This window comes from Salvelinus fontinalis, chromosome 18, assembly GCF_029448725.1.
Source record: "Salvelinus fontinalis isolate EN_2023a chromosome 18, ASM2944872v1, whole genome shotgun sequence".
NCBI lineage: Eukaryota > Metazoa > Chordata > Actinopteri > Salmoniformes > Salmonidae > Salvelinus > Salvelinus fontinalis.
In genome coordinates, this window is record NC_074682.1 from 27,868,123 (window position 1) to 27,891,222 (window position 23,100).

At 42.7% G+C, this 23,100-nt stretch overlaps 1 protein-coding gene across 1 annotated transcript; it reads left to right on the forward strand.

Annotated features, from left to right (window-relative positions):
- The first annotated feature begins 44 nt into the window (after positions 1 to 44).
- LOC129815926 (mitochondrial carnitine/acylcarnitine carrier protein-like) lies at positions 45 to 14,880 on the forward strand. Its single transcript, XM_055870139.1, has 6 exons — positions 45 to 146; positions 9,413 to 9,505; positions 9,615 to 9,742; positions 11,511 to 11,601; positions 14,212 to 14,320; positions 14,804 to 14,880. The coding sequence occupies exons 1-6, from the start codon at positions 45 to 47 to the stop codon at positions 14,878 to 14,880; spliced, it is 600 nt and encodes a 199-aa protein (XP_055726114.1).
- The last annotated feature ends 8,220 nt before the right edge of the window (positions 14,881 to 23,100 follow it).

Below are 23,100 nucleotides of genomic sequence, written 5' to 3' on the forward strand. Positions count from 1 at the left end.
GTTTATTTTCTTGTTAGCTAGCTGTCTTTTCTTGAACAGAAACCATGTCTAAATACCAGGCAATAAACCCAGGGAAGAACTTCTTCGCTGGGGGCTTTGGTGGTGTCTGCTTGGTCTTCGCTAGACATCCACTTGATACCACAAAAGTAATTATTTCTTGCAAAGTTACTCATTGCTCATCTAGCTGTCTTAAGTTAATAACAAAGTAGCTAGCTGCTAATATCTTGCCTCGCGAGCCTAACTTTCATTCGTCTCTGCTGCAGGCTGCATTCCTAGCAAAGTAATATACAAATGTATCTTTAGAGATGTATAATTGGTTACTGGATGTTAGTTTCCTTGTTCTTTAAATTTCATAGAACTTATGACAGGGACTGTCAGTTTACATAATGAGCGCTTCACTGAGCTGTAGTACTGTGCAGTTTGCGAACGAATCGTTTATTTTGAGCGACGTTTTACTGACACGAGAGTCATGATTCGTTTTTTCCGAGTGACTCCTTCATTTTAGTCGTTAGTTTGACCTGCTGGCCAACCTGGTGTCAGGGCATTTCGTATGTTTTGTATTAATTTGTGAATGTCCATCACCCATTTCGTATGATATGTTAAGAATTACCAGTTACAAATTTACATAATGTACTATATGTTACGTATTTGCAAAATACATGATATTAGCTGACTGGCTAACTAGGCTAGGGGTTAGGGTTACGTTTAGGAGTTAGGTCAAAGGGTTAGTTAACATGCTAAGTTGTTACAAAGTATATACAATAGTTGTTAGTACTGTACAAGTTGCTAATGAGCTAAAGTTGTCCATGAGAAGATTTGAACTCACAACCTTTGGGGTTGCTAGAGCTTGCGTTATACGCCCACCCATCCACCAAGACCAACACTTCGCTTTGGACTTAAGTAACCGTCTGTTATATGATACTATACTGAACAAAATATATAAATGCAATATGTAAAGTGTTGGTCCCATGTTTCATGACCTGGGATAAAAGATTCCAGAAATTTCTCTAAAATGTTGTGCATAATTTTTTTTAAATCCCTATTGGTGGCATTTCTCCTTTGCCAAGATAATCCATACACCTGATAGGTGTGGAATGTCAACAATCTGATTATGCAGCATGATCATTACACAGCTGCACCTTGTGCTGGGGACAGTAAAGGGGCACTCTAAAATGTGCAGTTTTGTCACACAACACAATGCCACAGATGTCTCAAGTTTTCAGGGAGCATGCAATTGGCATGCTGTCCATTAAAATAACACAAATTGATCAGTGTAGACATTGTTAATGTTGTACATTATTATTTCTTTATTTTCATTTAACCTTTATTTAACCAGGAAGGGCTCATTAAGATTTGAAATCTCTTTTTCAAGAGCATCCTGGTCAAGATAGGCAGCACCAAGTCAGTACACAATTACAGACAGACAACATGAAAAACTACAAGTAATCTAGTAAAAACCATAGAATTCACAAGAGTATAACAAAATCATAAAACAGCAAATTAAAAACATTGACAGGTCAGGGAATCAATCTCAAAATCCTTCATCAGTGATTTAAAAACACCAATCGGGATAAGGTCTTCCAGTTTAAAAGTATTTTGTAAGGTGTTCCAAGCCAATGGCGCAGAGTACATAAAAGCCCTTTTACCAAATTCAGTTCGGACATTTGGAACAGTTGGCAGGATAAAGTCCAGCGAACGAAGAGAGTACCCACCACATTTATGAACAATAAAAATGCCCAAATAAAATGGTAGTGAAGACAAAATGGCTTTGTAAATAGAAGTATACCAGTGACTGAGCCTACGAGTGACTAGAGAAGGCCGGAGTACAATGGAGCAGAGTACATAAAAGCCCTTTTACCAAATTCAGTTCGGACATTTGGAACAGTTGGCAGGATAAAGTCCTGCGAATGAAGAGAGTACCCACCACATTTATGAACAATAAAAATGTCCAAATAAAATGGTAGTGAAGACAAAATGGCTTTGTAAATAGAAGTATACCAGTGACTGAGCCTACGAGTGACCAACCCTTGTATATAAAGTGCAGTGGTGCGAAAGGGTTTTGCAGTTTAAAATAAATCTCAATGCGCCATGGTAAAGGGTGTCAATTGATCTCAAACACTGAGCAGAAGCATTCATTTATAAAATATCCCCATAGTCTAGTAAAGGCATAAATGTAGCTGATACTAGCCTCCCTTTGGCTTAAAAAAAACAGGCCTTATTACTAAAATATAATCCCAACTTCAAGCTTAAATTCTTTTGTAAGTTGTTGAAATTGCAATTTAAATGAGAGGTTACAGTCTCAATCTCATTTCCCTGACAGGTAGTAATAGGTGAAAGGTTCAGAGATCTATTTCTTGCTTTAGAAAACACCATTAGTTTAGTTTTGTCAGTATTGAGGATAAGCTTCAATTGACACAAGGTATGTTGAACAGTATAAAAAGCAGTTTGCAAGTTTTGTAAAGCTTTTGTGAGAGACGAGGCACAACAATAAATAACAGTATCATCAGCATAAAAGTGAAGTTGCGCATTTTGCTAATTTTTGTCTAAATTATTTATATAAATAGTGAATAAGAGGGGACCGAGTACAGAGCCCTGGGGCACTCCATTACAGACAGACAATTTAACAGACATGAGCCCATCAAATTGAGTGCACTGAGTTCTATCAGACAGATAGTTAGCAAACTATGCAACTGCATGCTCTGAAAGACCTACACTCGACAATCTCGCCTCAGTATAGCATGATCAACTGTATCAAAAACCTTAGAGAGACCAATAAAAAGTGAGACACAGTGCTGATTTTTGTCAAAGGCTTCAGTGATATCATTTAAAACCTTCATGGCTGCTGGTATTATGCTTCTTCCTGAAGCCCGATTGGTACATTGATAAAATAGAGTTAGTATATAAAAACTCTTTTAGCTGTTCACTCACAAGGGTTTGTCTGCGGCACCTCGCTCTTTTTCACTCGTCCAGGTGCCGATGCATTTGTGGCATGGCGTGAACAGTAGGAACTTGTGTCACAACCAAAGTCTAATGGTTTTAAATGACTGTTTTGTATTGTCTGGAAACTCACTTGTAGAATTCTCTTTAAAAAGAGAAGCCGTGCAAGGCTATTAAACAGGTGCCTGTAATATTCATATGTGTAAACATACTGAATTGTAATTGGATGCATTTTACCGCCATATCATACTGTGCTATGATTGGTTAAGACCACCCAAATGGTTAGGTCATGGTCAGTTTGATCCTGGTTGGCGATACGTGAACATGCCAGTTATAGCTAGCTAATAAAGAGCTACGTTAAGAAATATCCTGTAGTACTGCATATTATTATTTTGTACAAAGTGTGCAAAATAAGACAGTGCCTAGTTATTCTTCTTTTGTTGATATCAGGTAATGTGCAACCTAACCCTGGCCCTGATATGCAATGTCTCAAAACACCCTCTGATTTTAAATCTAGATCTGGTTTTGGTATGTTTCACTTTAATGTATGCAGCCTGTTGTCAAAAACTGATGTGGTTAGGATTTGGGCTAAATCAACTGATGAGTTGAGTAAAGTCAGTGCACAAAGCAATACCCCGAAAATGGTCCTTTCTCTGAGGGATGTAAGAAATAGAGGTCATGGTAAGGTAAGGGGAGAGAGGGACAGTGTGTATGCATGAATCTGTATGTGAGCGTGTGAGTAGATTGTGTTTCTCTGACTGGCCTGAGTTCTTTCTTCAGCTTGTCCTCCGCGGATTGTCTCGTTCAAGCTGCTCCTCTTCGCTCTCCGCCTGGCTATCAGAGGCAGCTCAACAATCCCCAACCCGTTCCTGGCTGATGTTTTGGTCACTTTTGAATGCTGGCGGTGCTCTCACTCTAGTGGTAGCATGAGACGGAGTCTACAACCCACACAAGTGGCTCAGGTAGTGCAGTTCATTCAGGATGGCACATCAATGCGAACTGTGGCAAAAAGGTTTGCTGTGTCTGTCAGCGTAGGGTCCAGAGCATGCAGGCGCTACCAGGAGACAGGCCAGTACATCAGGAGACGTGGAGGAGGCCGTGGAGGGCAACAACCCAGCAGCAGGACCGGTACCTCCGCCTTAGTGCAAGGAGGTGCACTGCCAGAGCCCTGCAAAATGACCTCCAGCAGGGGGTTTTAATACGCGCTTCTCCGGCTCAGCGACTCCAAAGACATGCTCCAACCAGCAACTGTCTATCATGTGCGTGAGGGAAAATATATCATACTGCAGGCAGCATAGAGAACAAAAATACAAGAATGGATGCAATGAATTGATTATTCAATGTCATGATGGACAAAGCTCTGTTCAACAAACTCGAACTCAAGATCAAGCCGTTTGGGGTGGAAGCAATTTGCAAACGATATTTTGCATAACACTCTCAGGCAGTCAAGCAATACATTCCGCAGAGGGTCGCTTACAGTCTAGTCTGGTTGCTGCCACAACTAGACCTTGTTTCAAATGTATCAAGACATAATCTTATATGTATGCCTAGCAATCAACAAATGTAAGCTACATTTTTTAAGGCACACTTTTACATGTCTCAGTCACAAATGACAGCTCGAATAAGCCCCCTATTGTGAAGGACATGTGAACGAGAGGCTTGTAAAATAAAATACAATTTTATTTGTCAAGTGCCGAATACAACAAGTGTATGAAATGCTTACGTACAAGCCCTAACCAATCATGCAGTTAATTTTTTTTATAATAAAAATAAAATAATAAGAAATAAAAGTAACAAATAATTAAAGAGCAGCAGTAAAATAACAATAACGAGGCTATATACAGGGAGGCTATATACAGCGAGGCTATATACAGTACCGGTACAGAGTCAATGTGCAGGGGCACCGGTTAGCTGAGGTAATTGAGGTATTATGTACATGTAGGTAGAGTTATTAAAGTGATTATGCATAGATAATAACAGAGAGTAGCAGCAGTGTAAAAGGGGGGGCAATGGAAATTGTCTGGGTAGCCATTTGATTAGATGTTCAGGAGTCTTATGGCTTGGGGGTAGAAGCTGTTGAGAAGCCTCTTGGACCTAGACTTGGAGCTCCGGTACCGCTTGCCATGCGGCAGCAGAGAGAACAGTCTCCGACTAGGGTGGCTGGAGTCTTTGACAATTTTTAGGGCCTTCCTGTGACACCGCCTGCTGTAGAGGTCCTGGATGGCAGAAAGCTTTGCCCCAGTGATGTACTGGGCTGTACGCACTACCCTCTGTAGTGCCTTGCGGTTGGAGGCAGAGCAGTTGCCATACCAGGCCAGTGATGCAACCAGTCAGGATGCTCTCGAGGGGGCAGCTGTAGAACCTTTTGCGGATCTGAGGACCCATGCCAAATATTTTCAGTCTCCTGAGGGGGAATAGGTTTTGTTGTGCCCTCTTCACGACAGTCTTGGTGTGCTTGGACCATGTTAGTTTGTTGGTTATGTGGACACCAAGGAACTTGAAGCTCTCAACCTGCTCCACTACAGCCCCGTCGATGAGAATGGGGGCATGCTCGATCCTCCATTTTCACAATCATATCCTTTGTCTTGATCACGTTGAGGAAGAGGTTGTTGTCCTGGCACCACACGGCCAGATCTCTGACCCCCTCCCTACAGGCTGTCTCGTCGTTGTCGGTGATCAGGCCTACCACTGTTGTGTCATCGGCAAACTTAATGATGGTGTTGGAGTCGTGCCTGGCCGTGCAGTCATGAGTGAACAGGGAGTACAGGAGGGGCTTGGGCACGCATCCGAGAGGGGCCCCCGTGTTGAGGATCAGCGTGGTGGACGTGTTGTTACCTACCCTTATCACCTGGGGGTTGGCCCGTCAGGAAGTCCAGGATCCAGTTGCAGAGGGAGGTGTTTAGTCCCAGGGTCCTTAGCTTAGTGGTGAGCTTTGAGGGCACTATGGTGTTGAACGCTGAGTTGTAGTCTATGAATAGCATTCTCACATAGGTGCTCCTTTTGTCCATGTGGGAAAGGGCAGTGTGGAGTACAATAGAGATTGCATCATCTGTGGATCTGTTAGGGCGGTATACAAATTGGAGTGGGTCTAGGGTTTCTGGGATAATGGTGTTGATGTGAACCATGACCAGCCTTTGAAAGCACTTCATGGCTACAGATGTCAGTGCTACAGGTTGGTAGTCATTTAGGCAGGTTACCTTAGTGTTCTTGGGCACAGGGACTATGGTGGTCTGCTTGAAACATGTTGGTATTACAGACTCAGACAGGGAGAGCTTGAAACTGTCAGTGAAGGCACTTACCAGTTGGTCAGCGCATGCTCGAAGTACACGACCTGGTAATCCATCTGGCCCTGCGGCCTTGTGAATGTTGACCTGTTTCAAGGTCTTACTCACATCGGCTGCGGAGAGCATGATCATACAGTTGTCCGGAACTGCTGATGCTCTCATGCATGTTTCAGTGTTACTTGCCTCGAAGTAAGCATATAACTAATTTAGCTCGTCTGGTAGGCTTGTGTCACTGGGCAGCTCTCGGCTGTGCTTCCCTTTGTAGTCTGTATTAGTTTGCAAGCCCTGCCACATCCGATGAGCGTCGGAGCCGGTGTAGTATGATTCAGTCTTACTCCTGTATTGACGCTTTGCCTGTTTGACGGTTCGTCGGAGGGCATAGCGGGATTTCTTATAAGCTTCCGGGTTAGAGTCCCGCTCCTTGAAAGCGGCAGCTCTACCCTTTAGCTCAGTGCTAATGTTACCTGTAATCCATGACTTCTGGTTGGAGTATGTACTTACAGTCACTGTGGGGACAACATCATGACTCTTTTGAGTTTTCAGTTCATCGTTTGCTGGTGGTGGGGTAGGGGGGATGTTTGACCTACAGGTAACTACCAAAATAATGGAAACACGTGAGTAAGTAAGGGGTACAAAGTATATTGAAAACAGGTGCAACCACACAGGTGTATTGTATAAAATGCTTGGCAGGCCATTATTTTGGCTACCATGGCTATGCCCCCATAGGAATACAATACCCCCATCCACAGGGCACCAGTGGTCACTGAATGGTTCGATGAGCATGAAAACGATTTAAACCATATTCCATAGCCGTCTCAGCCACCAGATCTCAACCCAATTGATCACTCATCAGAGATTCTGGAGCGGCGCCTCAGACAGCGTTTCCCACCACCACCATCTACAAAATACCAAAATATGGAATTTCTTGTGGAAGAGGTGTCGTATGTCACGGCTTCAATAAGTAGTGAGTGCAGGAGTCAGGCGCAGAGAGCAGGGTTCAAAAGATATGGATCTTTAATATTCCAACACAACCAGAGAGACGGTCACGCCACACACACAAGGGCGCGTAAAGTCCCAGTCCAACAAACAGGACGAAACTGATCAGGAAAAGAAACCACAAGAATAATCAAACACCACAAACAGAAAAACAAGCCCGCACAAAAGCCGGCGGGCCTACTGGGTTTAAATAGCCCACAACCAAACCTAAACACGAAACAGGTGCAACAAATCAGACACAACTAAATGAAATAGAAAAGGGGTTCGGTGGCAGCTAGTAGGCCGGCGACGACGACCGCCGAGCGCCGACCGAACAGGAAGAGGCACCATCTTCGGCGGGATTCGTGACATCGCATCCCTCCATTATAGTTCCAGACACTTGTATAATCTATGCCAAGGTACATTGAAGCTGTTCTGGCTCTTGGTGACCCAATGCTCTATTAAGACACTTTATGTTGGTTATTTTGTTAGTTACCTGTATATGGCAATTTCTGTCATACTGCACTACATTAAGCCTATGACAGTGGCCAGTTATTGCAGATGTACACTCATGGCCAAAAGTTTTGAGAATTACACAAATATTAATTTCACAAAGTTTGCTGCTTCAGTGTCTTTAGGTATTTTTGTCAGATGTTACTATGGAATATTAAAGTATAATTACAAGCATTTCATAAGTGTCAAAGGCTTTTATTGACAATTACATGAAGTTGATGCAAAGAGTCAATATTTGCAGTGTTTACCCTTCTTTTTCAAGAACTCTGCAATCCGCCCTGGCATGCTGTCAAGTAACTCCTGGGCCACATCCTGACTGATGGCAGCCCATTCTTGCATAATAAATGCTTGGAGTTTGTCAGAATTTGTGGGTTTTTGTTTGTCCACCCGCCTCTTGAGGATTGACCACAAGTTCTCAATGGGATTAAGGTCTGGGGAGTTTCCTGGCCATGGACCCAAAATATCGATCTTTTGTTCCCCGAGCCACTTAGTTATCACTTTTGCCTTATGGCAATGTGCTCCATCATGCTGGAAAAGACATTGGTTGTCACCAAACTGTTCCTGGATTGTTGGGAGAAGTTGCTCTTGTTTTGGTACCATTCTTTATTCATGGCTGTGTTCTTAGGCAAAATTGTGAGTGAGCCCACTCCCTTGGCTGAGAAGCAACCCCACACATGAATGGTCTCATGATGCTTTACTGTTGGCATGACACAGGACTGATGGTAGCACTCACCTTGTCTTCTCCGGACAAGCTTTTTTCCGGATGCCCCAAACAATCGGAAAGGGGATTCATCAGAGAAAATTACTTTACCCCAGTCCTCAGCAGTCCAATCCAAGGAACCTTTTGCAGAATATCAGTCTGTCCCTGATGTTTTTCCTGGAGAGAAGTGGCTTCTTTGCTGCCCTTCTTGACACCAGACCATACTCCAAAAGTCTTCGCCTCACTGTGCGTGCAGATGCACTCACACCTACCTGCTGCCATTCCTGAGCAAGCTCTGTACTGGTGGTGCACCGATCCCGCAGCTGAATCAACTTTAGGAGACGGCCCTGGCGATTGCTGGACTTTCTTGGGCGCCCTGAAGCCTTCTTCACGACAATTGAACCGCTCTCCTTGAAGTTCTTGATGATCCGATCTTACTGGCAGCAATATCCTTGCCTGTGAAGCCCTTTTTGTGCAAAGCAATGATGACGACACGTGTTTCCTTGCAGGTAACCATGGTTGACAGAGGAAGAACAATGATTCCAAGCACCACCCTCCTTTTGAAGCTTCCAGTCTGTTATTCGAACTCAATCAGCATGACAGAGTGATCTCCAGCCTTGTCCTCGTCAACACTCACACCTGTGTTAACGAGAGAATTACTGACATGATGTCAGCTGGTCCTTTTGTGGCAGGGCTGAAATGCAGTGGAAATGTTTTTGGGGGATTCAGTTCATTTGCATGGCAAAGAGGGACTTTGCAATTAATTGCAATTCATCTGATCACTCTTCATAACATTCTGGAGTATATGCAAATTGCCATCATACAAACTGAGGCAGCAGACTTTGTGAAAATTAATATTTGTGTCATTCTCAAAACTTTTGGCCACGACTGTATATCACCTGAGCCACATATAGGAAATAAGAAATACATGTTCCTCTATACAGAAGTATATCATGTGTGTAGGCCTATATGATGAGTGTGTACATATCCTCCTCTCTCTTAGGTGCGTATTCAGACCATGCCTGTGCCCAGCCCTGGTGAGAGCCCCCTGTATAGAGGCACCTTTGATTGTTTTAAGCAGACCCTTGCCAAAGAGGTGGGTAGTAGTAGCCTATCGCTTTCTGGTGTTGAATGTGTTTGTTTTGTTCAACTCTCTTTGCTGTCTCTTTTATTCATTCCTCTTTCTCTAATTTTCTCTATTACAGGGATTCAAAGGCCTGTATAAAGGCATGACGGCCCCTATCATTGGAGTCACACCCATGTTCGCTGTCTGCTTCTTTGGCTTTGGCCTGGGCAAGAAACTACAACAGAAAACCCCAGTCCAAGTCCTTACGTACAGTTGAAGTCGGAAGTTTACATATACCTTAGCCAAATACATTTAAACTCAGTTTTCACAATTCCTGACATTTAGTCCTAATAAAAATTCCCTGGTTTACGTAAGTTAGGATCACCACTTTATTTTAAGAATGTGAAATGTCAGAATAATAGTAGAGAGAATGATTTATTTCAGCTTTTATTTCTTTCATCACATTCCCAGTGGGTCAGAAGTTTACATATACTCAATTAGTATTTGGTAGCATTGCCTTTAAATTGTTTAACTTGGGTTAAACATTTCGGGTAGCCTTCCCCAAGCTTTGCACGATAAGTAGGGTGAATTTTGGCCCATTCCTCCTGACAGAGCTGGTGTAATTGAGTCAGGTTTGTAGGCCTTCTTGCTCGCACACGCTTTTTCAGTTCTGCCCACAAATGTTCTGAAGGATTGAGGTCAGGGCTTTGTGATGGCCACTCCAATACCTTGACTTTGTTGTCCTTAAGCCATTTTGCCACAACTTTGGAAGTATGCTTAGGGTTATTGTCCATTTGGAAGACCCATTTGCGACCAAGCTTTAACTTCCAGACTGATGTCTTGAGATGTTGCTTCAATATATCCACATAATTTTCCTACCTCATGATGCCATCTATTTTGTGAAGTGCACCAGTCCCGCCTGCAGCAAAGCACCCCCACAACATGATGCTGCCACCCCCGTGCTTCACGGTTGGGATAGTGTTCTCCGGCTTGCAAGCCTCCCCCTTTTTCCGCCAAATATAACGATGGTCATTATGGCCAAACAGTTCTATTTTTGTTTCATCAGAACAGAGAACATTTCTCCAAAAAGTACGATCTTTGTCCCCATGTGCAGTTGCTAACCGTAGTCTGGCTTTTTTATGACGGTTTTGGAGCAGTGGCTTCTTCCTTGCTGAGCGGCATTTCAGGTTATGTCGATATAGGACTCGTTTTACTGTGGATATAGATACCTTTGTACCTGTTTCCTCCAGCATCTTCACAAGGTCCTTTGCTTTTGTTTTGGGATTGATTTGCACTTTTCGCACCAAAATACGTTAATCTCTAGGAGACAGAACGTGCCTCCTTCCTGAGCGGTATGACGGCTGCGTGGTCCCATGGTGTTTATACTTGCATACTATTATTTGTACATATGAACTTGGTACCTTCAGGCATTTGGAAATTGCTCCCAAGGATGAACCAGACCTGTGGAGGTCTACATTTTTTTTCTGAGGTCTTGGCTGATTTCTTTTGATTTTCCTATGATGTCAATCAAAGAGGCACTGAGTTTGAAGGTAGGCCTTGAAATACATCCACATGTACACCTCCAATTGACTCAAATGATGTCAATTAGCCTATCAGAAGCTTCTAAAGCCAAAGCATCATTTTCTGGAATTTTCCAAGCTGTTTAAAGGCACAGTCAACTTAGGGTATGTAATCTTCTGACCCACTGGAATTGTGATACAGTGAATTATAAGTGAAATAATCTGTCCTTAAACAATTGTTGGAAAATGACTTGTGTGACTTGTGAACAAGACATTTGTGGAGTGGTTGAAAAAGGAGTTTTAATGACTCCAACCTAAGTGTATGTAAACTTCCGACTTCAACTGTAGGTGATCGTTCCATAGTAGTGTCTTCACCCATTTTTATGTTGAAAGAGTTTGTGTGCACAGGCATGGTTGTGTGTGTGTGTGTGTTTGTGTGTGTGTGTGTGTGTATGCATATGTTTATGTGTGTGCGCTTGTTTGTGTTGTGCATAACCATCTGCTGTCCTTCTCAGGTATCCACAGCTGTTTGCTGCCGGGATGCTGTCAGGCGTGTTCACCACAGCCATCATGGCCCCTGGAGAACGCATCAAGTGTCTCCTACAGGTGAGAAACACCTACAGTAAGACCACACAGAACTGGGTTTCAGTTAACAGGTTTATGTTATCTGGGTTTAGGTTAACAGGCTTAAGTTAACTGGGCTTAGGATAACAGGCTTAAGTTAACTGGGTTTTGGGTAACAGGCTAAAGTTAACTGGGTTTAGGTTAACAGGCTTAAGTTAACTGGGTTTTGGGTAACAGGCTAAAGTTAACTGGGTTTAGGCTAACAGGCTTAAGTTAACTGGGTTTTGGGTAACAGGCTAAAGTTAACTGGATTTAGGCTAACAGGCTTAAGTTAACTGGGTTTTGGGTAACAGGCTTAAGTTAACTGGGTTTAGGCTAACAGGCTTAAGTTAACTGGGTTTTGGGTAACAGGCTAAAGTTAACTGGGTTTAGGCTAACAGGCTTAAGTTAACTGGGTTTTGGGTAACAGGCTAAAGTTAACTGGATTTAGGCTAACAGGCTTAAGTTAACTGGGTTTTGGGTAACAGGCTTAAGTTAACTGGGTTTAGGCTAAGAGGCTTAAGTTAACTGGGTTTAGGATAACAGGCTTAAGTTAACTGGGTTTTGGGTAACAGGCTAAAGTTAACTGGGTTTAGGCTAACAGGCTTAAGTTAACTGGGTTTTGGGTAACAGGCTAAAGTTAACTGGATTTAGGCTAACAGGCTTAAGTTAACTGGGTTTTGGGTAACAGGCTTAAGTTAACTGGGTTTAGGCTAAGAGGCTTAAGTTAACTGGGTTTAGGATAACAGGCTTAAGTTAACTGGGTTTAGGATAACAGGCTTAAGTTAACTGGGTTTAGGATAACAGGCTAAAGTTAACTGGGTTTAGGTTAACAGGCTTAAGTTAACTGGGTTTTGGGTAACAGGCTAAAGTTAACTGGGTTTAGGCTAACAGGCTTAAGTTAACTGGGTTTTGGGTAACAGGCTAAAGTTAACTGGATTTAGGCTAACAGGCTTAAGTTAACTGGGTTTTGGGTAACAGGCTTAAGTTAACTGGGTTTAGGCTAAGAGGCTTAAGTTAACTGGGTTTTGGGTAACAGGCTAAAGTTAACTGGGTTTAGGCTAACAGGCTTAAGTTAACTGGGTTTAGGATAACAGGCTTAAGTTAACTGGGTTTAGGATAACAGGCTTAAGTTAACTGGGTTTTGGGTAACAGGCTAAGGTTAACTGGATTTAGGCTAACAGGCTTAAGTTAACTGGGTTTTGGGTAACAGGCTAAAGTTAACTGGGTTTTGGGTAACAGGCTAAAGTTAACTGGATTTAGGCTAACAGGCTTAAGTTAACTGGGTTTTGGGTAACAGGCTTAAGTTAACTGGGTTTAGGCTAAGAGGCTTAAGTTAACTGGGTTTAGGATAACAGGCTTAAGTTAACTGGGTTTTGGGTAACAGGCTAAAGTTAACTGGATTTAGGCTAACAGGCTTAAGTTAACTGGGTTTTGGGTAACAGGCTAAAGTTAACTGGGTTTTGGGTAACAGGCTAAAGTTAACTGGATTTAGGCTAACAGGCTTAAGTTAACTGGGTTTTGGGTAACAGGCTTAAGTTAACTGGGTTTAGGCTAAGAGGCTTAAGTTAACTGGGTTTAGGATAACAGGCTTAAGTTAACTGGGTTTAGGATAACAGGCTTAAGTTAACTGGGTTTAGGATAACAGGCTTAAGTTAACTGGGTTTAGGATAACAGGCTTAGGTTAATGGAGATGGTTCAGTGAACCACGCTCACGTGATTCAAAACCTTCCCTGAGTCCTGAAGACTTGTGCTTGCTTCCTGGGTTAGTACCTAGGTTTTAGCTCAGCAGGCTGACACGGTCTTGTGGCATGCAGATGACCCGGGGTTTGAACCCAGTTGATTATGTAACGTGATGTGGTGGATATTTTAAATACTATCAAATGAGGAGAGACAAACTTATCACACAAGTCAGAGTTACTCTGAAACTAAATCTTCATTCACTAATTAATAAGGGAGCAGGTCACATCAAACACAAATTAATGGAGTGAGTGCTCCCTGAGTGGAATGAGCCTCTGGGTTATATACTATCTCAGGATAGGTCAGGATAGGTGCAACCGCAGAGATGACGTACAATCGTTCCAAACACTAACCCCACACATCCTGTGCCAGACCTTAGGCCCCAAATATAAAGAACTTGTTGTTTTGTTCAGTACTAAGAACTTAGGACATTTATTGTTACTTAGTTTCCACCTTGAACTAGGGGAGAGAACAATCTCCCCTTAGGAGGAGATGACTGACGCATAGACACTGTGGAGACAAGTGATTGGTTCCCCACTACTCACGCCATCCCTTCACATGGTTTGCAATAAATACACATAGTTCACATATGGAAACAATGTTTCCTTCTGACCTCCTTTGCCATGTCCTTGCTGATATTCTGCATAGCAACAGTGACATGTGATAGACAAGCCCGACTTCTCCCCTCTCTGGACCCAAGGTGACTCAGGCCCATTTGAGGGAGGAAGTGCAGCTGCCAACACCAGAGTCCGAAAGGAGACATTCTAATAACAAGAGTTTCAACAGTTCAATCAAATAAGCATATTCAGCAGATAAGACATCTTCATTATTATCTATGTTACTTAGCTAATTCTGATTTCTCCACCACAATAGATCCAGGCTGCCAGAGGGGAGCTGAAGTATGCTGGGCCCATGAACTGTGTGAAGCAGCTGTACAAAGAGAGGGGAATCTACAGAGGCACTGCTCTCACCCTCATGAGAGGTACTTCCTGACAGATTGAATATATATCCTATACCCTTGTCTCTGATATCTAACTACTGACTAACTGACTGAATATACAATATATCCTATACCCTTGTATCTGATATCTAACTCTACTGACTAACTGACTGAATATACAGTATACACTATACCCCTGTCTCTAATATCTAACTTTGCTGACAGACTGAGTCACCTTATATCCTATACCCGTCTCTAATATCTAACTCTACTGATTGACTGATTGACTATACATCCTATACCCCTGTCTCTAATATCTAACTTTACTGACTGACTGAATATATATCCTATACCCATCTCTAATATCTAACTCTACTGACTGACTGATTGACTATATATCATATACCCCTGTCTCTAATATCCAACTCTTTATCTAAAAGCTAGATATGTTTGTTCAGTAGTGATTGTGTTATTAGACAACTGACTTTGTGCCAGTGATTCTGACAGTCCGACTTTGTTTCTCAGACGTGCCAGCCAGTGGGATGTATTTCATGACCTATGAATGGTTGAAGCACCTCCTCACACCAGAGGGCAAGAGGTGAGTGAGTGTGTGTTTACTCTGTGTGCGTTTCTGCGTGTGTATGCAAGGGTTGCGGTCAATTTCACTTGAAGTCAGTCATTTCAGGAAGTAATCTGAAATTCCAATTCAATAATTGAAAAAAGGGCATCTACAATGTCTTTAGAAAGTATTCACACCCCTTGACTTTTTCCTCCTTTTGTGTAACAGCCTGAATTTAAAATGAAAAGCTGAAATGTCTTGAGTCAGTTAGTATTTAACCCCTTTGTTATGGCAAACCGAAATAAGTTCAGGAGTAAAAATGTGCTTAACAAGTCACATAATACCTCATCTCTGTACCCCACACATAGAATTATCTGTAAGGTCCCTCAGTCGAGCAGTGAATTTCAAACACAGATTCAACCACAAAGATCAGGGAGGTATTCCCATGCCTCGCAAAGAAGGGCACCTATTGGTAGATGGGTAAAAAATAATAATACATTGACTATCTCTTTGAGCATGGAGAAGTTATTAATTACACATTGAATGGTGTATCAATACACCCAGTCACTACAAAGATACAGATGTCCTTCCTAACTCAGTTGCCGGAGAGGAAGGAAACTGCTCAGGGATTTCGCCATGAGGCCAATGGTGACTTTAAAACAGTTACAGAATTTAATGGCTGTGATAGGAGAAAACTGAGGAAGGATCAACAACATTGTAGTTACTCCACAATACTAACCTAATTGACAGAGTGAGAAGAAGGAAGCCTGTACAGAATAAAAACATTCCAAAACATAAATCCTGTTTACAACAAGGCACTTAAGTAATACTGCCAAAGAAATGTAGCAAAGCAATTACATTTTTGTCCTGAACAGAAGTAGGAACCTAATTTATTTTTTCTTTCTGTTCCACTGTTCCAAACATCAAAATAAAGATCTGAACCAGTTCAACCAACCCCCCCCCCCTCCCAAATTATAGCCTTATATCGTTCCTTTCTGTCAATTTTTTTACCTGTGAAAACAAAATTTTACATTTAGCTAATTAAATTCCGTCACCAATCAGTGTGGATAGAGCAGGCAAGCTAGTTGTTTACATGTGTGATGGACAGACAAGTGTAGCCTATGGCTCAAGAGGTGACTGAAGTTTTACGAAAGAGAGTGAGAGAAGGTTGAGGAGCAGGCTTAAAGCACTAGGCAGCTTTATATGACATGCATTAACTAAATTAGGTCAACAAAATTATACCTAGGAGGAGCGGCTTCCGGCGCCGACCGAGATGGCCGCCTCGCTTCGCGTTCCTAGGAAACTATGCAGTATTTTGTTTTTTTATGTGTTATTCCTTACATTGGTACCCCAGGTAATCTTAGGTTTCATTACATACAGACGGGAGGAACTACTGAATATAAGAGCAACGTCAACTCACCATCGTTACAACCAGGAATATGACTCTCCCGAAGCAGATCCTGTGTTTTGCCTTCCACCCAATACAATGGATCTGATCCCAGCCGGCGACCCTAAACAACAACGCCGTAAAAGGGGAAAACGAAGTGGTCTCCTGGTCAGGCTTCGGAGACGGGCACATCGCGCTCCACTCCCTAGCATACTACTCGCCAATGTCCAGTCTCTTGACAATAAGGTTGATGAAATCCGAGCAAGGGTAACATTCCAGAGAGACATCAGGGATTGTAACGTTCTTTGCTTCACGGAAACATGGCTCACTCGAGAGACGCTAACGGAGTCGGTGCAGCCAGCTGGTTTCTTCACGCATCGCGCCGACAGAAACAAACATCTTTCTGGTAAGAAGAGGGGCGGGGGTGTATGCCTTATGATTAACGAGACGTGGTGTGATCATAACAACATACAGGAACTCAAGTCATTCTGTTCACCTGATTTAGAATTCCTCACAATCAAATGTCGACCGCATTATCTACCAAGGGAATTCTCTTCGATTATAATTACAGCCGTATATATTCCCCCCCAAGCAGACACATCGATGGCCCTGAACGAACTTTATCTGACTCTTTGTAAACTGGAAACCACACACCCTGAGGCTGCATTCATCGTAGCTGGGGATTTTAACAAGGCTAATCTGAAAACAAACCTCCCTAAATTCTATCAGCATATCGATTGTGCTACCAGGGCTGGTAAAACCTTGGATCATTGTTATACTAACTTCCGCGACGCATATAAGGCCCTCCCCCGCCCTCCTTTCGGAAAAGCTGACCACGACTCCATTTTGTTGCTTCCAGCCTACAAACAGAAAATGAAACAGCAAGCTCCCGCGCTCAGGTCTGTTCAACGCTGGTCCGACCAATCTGATTCCACGCTTCAAGACTGCTTCGATCACGTGGATTGGGATATGTTCCGCATTGCGTCCAACAACAACATTGACGAATACGCTGATTCGGTGAGCGAGTTCATTAGAAAGTGCATTGACGATGTCGTACCCACAGCAACGATTAAAACATTCCCAAACCAGAAACCGTGGATTGATGGCAGCATTCGCGTGAAACTGAAGGCGCGAACCACTGCTTTTAACCAGGGCAAGGTGACCGGAAACATGACCGAATACAAACAGTGTAGCTGTTCCCTCCGCAAGGCAATCAAACAAGCTAAGTCCCAGTATAGAGACAAAGTAGAGTCGCAATTCAACAGCTCAGACATAACAGAGGTATGTGGCAGGGTCTACAGTCAATCACGGATTACAAAAAGAAAACCAGCCCCGTCGCGGACCAGGATGTCTTGCTCCCAGACAGACTAAATAACTTTTTTGCTCGCTTTGAGGACAATACAGTGCCACTGACACGGCCTGCTACCAAAACCTGCGGGCTCTCCTTCACTTTAGCTGAGGTGAGTAAAACATTTAAACGTGTTAACCCTCGCAAGGCTGCAGGCCCAGACGGCATTCCCAGCCGCGTCCTCAGAGCATGCGCAGACCAGCTGGCTGGTGTGTTTAAGGACATATTCAATCAATCCTTATCCCAGTCTGCTGTTCCCACATGCTTCAAGAGGGCCACCATTGTTCCTGTTCCCAAGAAAGCTAAGGTAACTGAGCTAAACGACTACCGCCCCGTAGCACTCACTTCCGTCATCATTGAAGTGCTTTGAGAGACTAGTCAAGGACCATATCACCTCCACCCTACCTGACACCCTAGACCCACTCCAATTTGCTTACCGACCCAATAGGTCCACAGACGACGCAATCGCAACCACACTGCACACTGCCCTAACCCATCTGGACAAGAGGAATACCTATGTGAGAATGCTGTTCATCGACTACAGCTCAGCATTTAACACCATAGTACCCTCCAAACTCGTCATCAAGCTCGAGACCCTGGGTCTCGACCCCGCCCTGTGCAACTGGGTCCTGGACTTCCTGACGGGCCGCCCCCAGGTGGTGAGGGTAGGTAACAACATCTCCACCCCGCTGATCCTCAACCCTGGGGCCCCACAAGGGTGCGTTCTGAGCCCTCTCATGTACTCCCTGTTAACCCACGACTGCGTGGCCATGCACGCCTCCAACTCAATCATCAAGTTTGCGGACGACACTACAGTGGTAGGCTTGATTACCAACAACGATGAGACGGCCTACAGGGAGGAGGTGAGGGCCCTCGGAGTGTGGTGTCAGGAAAATAACCTCACACTCAATGTCAACAAAACAAAGGAGATGATTGTGGACTTCAGGAAACAGCAGAGGGAGCACCCCCCTATCCACATCAACGGGACAGTAGTGGAGAAGGTGGAAAGTTTTAAGTTCCTCGGTGTACACATCACGGACAAACTGAATTGGTCCACCCACACAGACAGCGTTGTGAAGGCGCAGCAGCGCCTCCAGGACACCTACACCACCCGATGTCACAGGAAGGCCATAAAGATCATCAAGGCCAACAACCACCCGAGCCACTGCCTGTTCACCCCGCTATCATCCAGAAGGCGAGGTCAGTACAGGTGCATCAAAGCAGGGACCGAGAGACTGAAAAACAACTTCTATCTCAAGGCCATCAGACTGTTAAACAGCCACCACTAACATTTAGTGGCCGCTGCCAACATACTGACTCAACTCCAGCCACTTTAATAATGGAAATTGATGGAAATTATGTAAAAATGTATCACTAGCCACTTTAAACAATGCCACTTAATATAATGTTTACATACCCTACATTACTCATCTCATATGTATATGTATATACTGTACTGTATATCCTCTACTGCATCTTGCCATCTTTATGTAATACATGTATCACTAGCCACTTTAAACTATGCCACTTTATGTTTACATACCCTACATTACTCATCTCATAAATATAGACTGTACACTATACCATCTACTGCATCTTGCCTATGCCGTTCTGTACCATCACTCATTCATATATCTTTATGTACATATTCTTTATCCCTTACACTTGTGTGTATAAGGTAGTAGTTGTGGAATTGTTAGGTTAGATTACTTGTTGGTTATTACTGCATTGTCGGAACTAGAAGCACAAGCATTTCGCTACACTCGCATTAACATCTGCTAACCATGTGTATGTGACAAATAAAATTTGATTTGATTTCTATGAAGGAACTTTGAATGTCCTTTGAGCTAGCTAGCTAACCAGCTTGAGCTATCACGCTATCAAGCTTGTGTGTGCAGAGCGGCACCAGAATTAGAAACACGTCTTACCTTTTTGTAGTTAATAAATCCAACTTGAAATGTGATAACTAGGCCTATAGTATCCTTAACTAGCATTGAAAAAGTGAATCCATTCTTTTCTAGCTAATAAAAAATCTCTCCCTATCTTCTCACGCTTCTAACGTAACCTATGCTTTGGAGGGACAGGTGCCTAAACACTCACAAACAATGGCAAAGATTTTCAGCTTTCAGGCAGACACTGGAATACGTTTCTGAGTGAGAGAGTGAGGGCTTTGCATAGGCGCTTTGTTGATCTTTTTTGTGGGACTAGAAAATAAATATAGAAAGTAAAATAACATTTTTACCGGTTTCCATGCTTTTAAAATAACAGCTCTGTTCCGGAACAGTATGGATCACTTTCGTTCCCGATTCCGTTTCTGTTCCTTGAAAATGTTTGCTATTTTCTGGTTTTCGGTTCTGTTCCCTGACCCGGTTCCAACCCCTAGTCCTGAATACAAATTGTTATGTTTGGGGCAAATCCAATACAACACATTACTGAGTCCCACTCCCCACATTTTCAAGCATAGTGGTGGCTGCATCATGTTAATGGTATGCTTATAATTCTTAAGGACTGGGGAGTTTTTCAGGATAAAAAAGAAATGAAATGGAGCTAAGAACAGGCAAAATCCTAGAGAAAAACCTGGTTCAGTCAGCTTTCCACCAGACACTGAGAGATGAATTCACCTTTCAGCAGGGCAATAACCTTAAACACAAGGCCAAATCTACACTGCAGTGGATCAAAATGCTAATAAAGTAATTTGCAATCCTAATTTAACTAAACCAAGAAGACAGTGAATGTTTAACTAAACCAAGAAGACATGTGAAGTGGCCGAGTTACAGTTTTGACTTAAATCTGCTTGAAAATCTATGGCAAGACCTGAAAATTGTGATCTAGCAATGATCAACATCCAATCAGACAGAGTTTGAAGATTTTTGAAAAGTATAAAGGGAAAATGTTGTGCAATCCATGTGTGGAAAGCTCTTAGATACTTACCAGGAAAGACTCACAGCTGTAATCGCTGCCAAATGTGATTCTAACATGTATTGACTCAGGGGGGTGAATACTTATCTAATCAAGATATACAGTGCATTCGTAAAGTACTCAGACCCCTTCACTTTTTCCACATTTTGTTACGTTACAGCCTTATTTCAAAATGGATTAAATAAAACATAATCTACAATCTACACACAATACCTCAAAATGACAAAGCAAAAACAGGTATTTAGAAATGTTTGCAAATTTATTACAAATAAAAAACAGAAATAACTTATTTACGTAAGTATTCAGACCCTTTGCTTTGTGTCTACAACTTGATTGGAGTCCACCTGTTGTCACGATCGTCTATGGGTGAGAGAGAGGACCAAGGCGCAGCGTGTGCAAAATACATTCTCTTTTATTTTAGAGAAGGGAAAACACAAAACGAACACTGAATACAAACTAAACAAAACAACAAACGACCGTGAAGCTAAATGACGTAAGTGCATAGACAAGCAACAAACGTTCAACATAGACAATTACCCACAAAACCCCAATGCCTATGACTGCCTTAAATATGGCTCTCAATCAGAGACAATGAACCACAGCTGCCTCTAATTGAGAACCAATCTAGGCAGCCATAGACATAACTAGACAACTACACTAGACACTGCCCCCATACACATACAACACCCCTAGACACTACAAAAACACATACATTCCCCATGTCACACCCTGACCTGACTAAAAAACATAAAGAAAACAAAGAACACTAAGGCCAGGGCGTGACACCTGTGGTAAATTCAATTGATTGGACATGATTTGGAATGGCACATACCTGTCTATATAAGGTCCCACAGTTGACAGTACATGTCAGAGAAAAATCCAGGCCATTAGGTCAAAGGAATTGTCCGTAGAACTCTGAGACAGTATTGTGTCTAGGCACAGATCTTGGGAAGAGTACCAAAAAATGTCTGCAGCATTGAAGGTTCCCAAGAACACAGCAGACTCCATCATTCTTAAATGGAAGAAGTTTGGAACCACCAAGACTCTTCCTAGAGGTGACTGCCCGGCTAAACTGGGGCTCCCGAGTGGTACAGCGGTCTAAGGCACTGCATCTCAGTACTAGAGGCGTCACTACTGTCGTGGCAATTTCCTGTATTACCAAATGATGAGAGAGCAAACCACACACACCAGTCAGAGTTATACTTAAACTTCACCTTTAATAATCATTAAGCTTTTGCAATAGCATTTGACTTTCAACATTTCAGTATCTCTAATTAAATAGTTGAGAGTGGCCAACATAATGGCAACTGAGATCTTTTATAGCAAAAATCCACCCCCTAGTCGACATGACAAACCACAGATAATAGGAACTGCTTCACAAAGAAAGACTTTTACTTGAGAGAGGAGTATCCCATAGCTAGACAGCATTCGCTATAAGCTATCGTTCAGTTTGGTCTCCTAAACAAGGTTCTAATCTCATCCTTGGTACTTCACTGTCTACCAAAACATTACCTCATCCAATGGCATATAACAATTGTCAATCCTAGATACTCCCAAACCTGGACAAACTCACTGAAGACAGTGAGCCTCTTAGGTCAAATACTAGGTCAAGATAAGGGCAACCTCAGAGGGGACATACAATGGTTCCAGACACAGCCATACTCTTTCCCCCAATGAGAAAAGTAGGGAGTGACTGGCGTACAGACATTGTATGAGATAACTAACTGGTTCCCCATTAATAACGCCATCCCTTCACATGGTTTAGGAATAGTTACAGACACATTCCCATAAGAAGACAATGTTCCATTCTGTCCTCCTCCCCATCTGATATTCTACATAGCACCACATGGTTTAACTTCTTATGGCTGCAGCCCGACGCCGGTAAACTTATGACAACAGCCAGCTCAAGTGGAGGGCGCGAAATTCAAAAGATATTTTTTTTAAATATTTAACTTTCACACATTAACAAGTCCAAGACACCAGATGAAAGGTGCACATCTTGTGAATCAAGCCAACATGTCCGATTTTTAAAATGTTTTACAGGGAAGACACAATATGTAAATCTATTAGCTAACCACTGTCTTTCAGGCCCCGCTGTCTTTCAGGCATTTTCACAGGTTGCGTGTAATATGTGTGTGTGTGTGTGTGTCTGTGTGTGTGTGTGTGTGTGTGTGTGTGTGTGTGTGTGTGTGTGTGTGTGTGTGTGTGTGTGTGTGTGTGTGTGTGTGTGTGTGTGTGTGTGTGTGTGTGTGTGTGTGTGTGTGTGTGTGTGTTCAAACACAAAAATCATTAGTCATTGCGGATGTTGACTGTCACAACATGTAGAGGGCATTGTCTCATGTCTGTAAGTGTCATCATGTAGCTATGTAAATAAATACAATTAAATATGAAATCATGATCTATCCCAGTTTCCAAGTAAAACCTCCTATTACATTTTTTTATTTGACATTTTATTTCACCTTTATTTAACCAGGTAGGCTAGTTGAGAACAAGTTCTCATTTACAACTGCGACCTGGCCAAGATAAAGCACAGCAGATTGACACATACAACAACACAGAGTTACACATGGAATAAACAAACAAATAATACAGTAGAAAAAAGAAAAAAG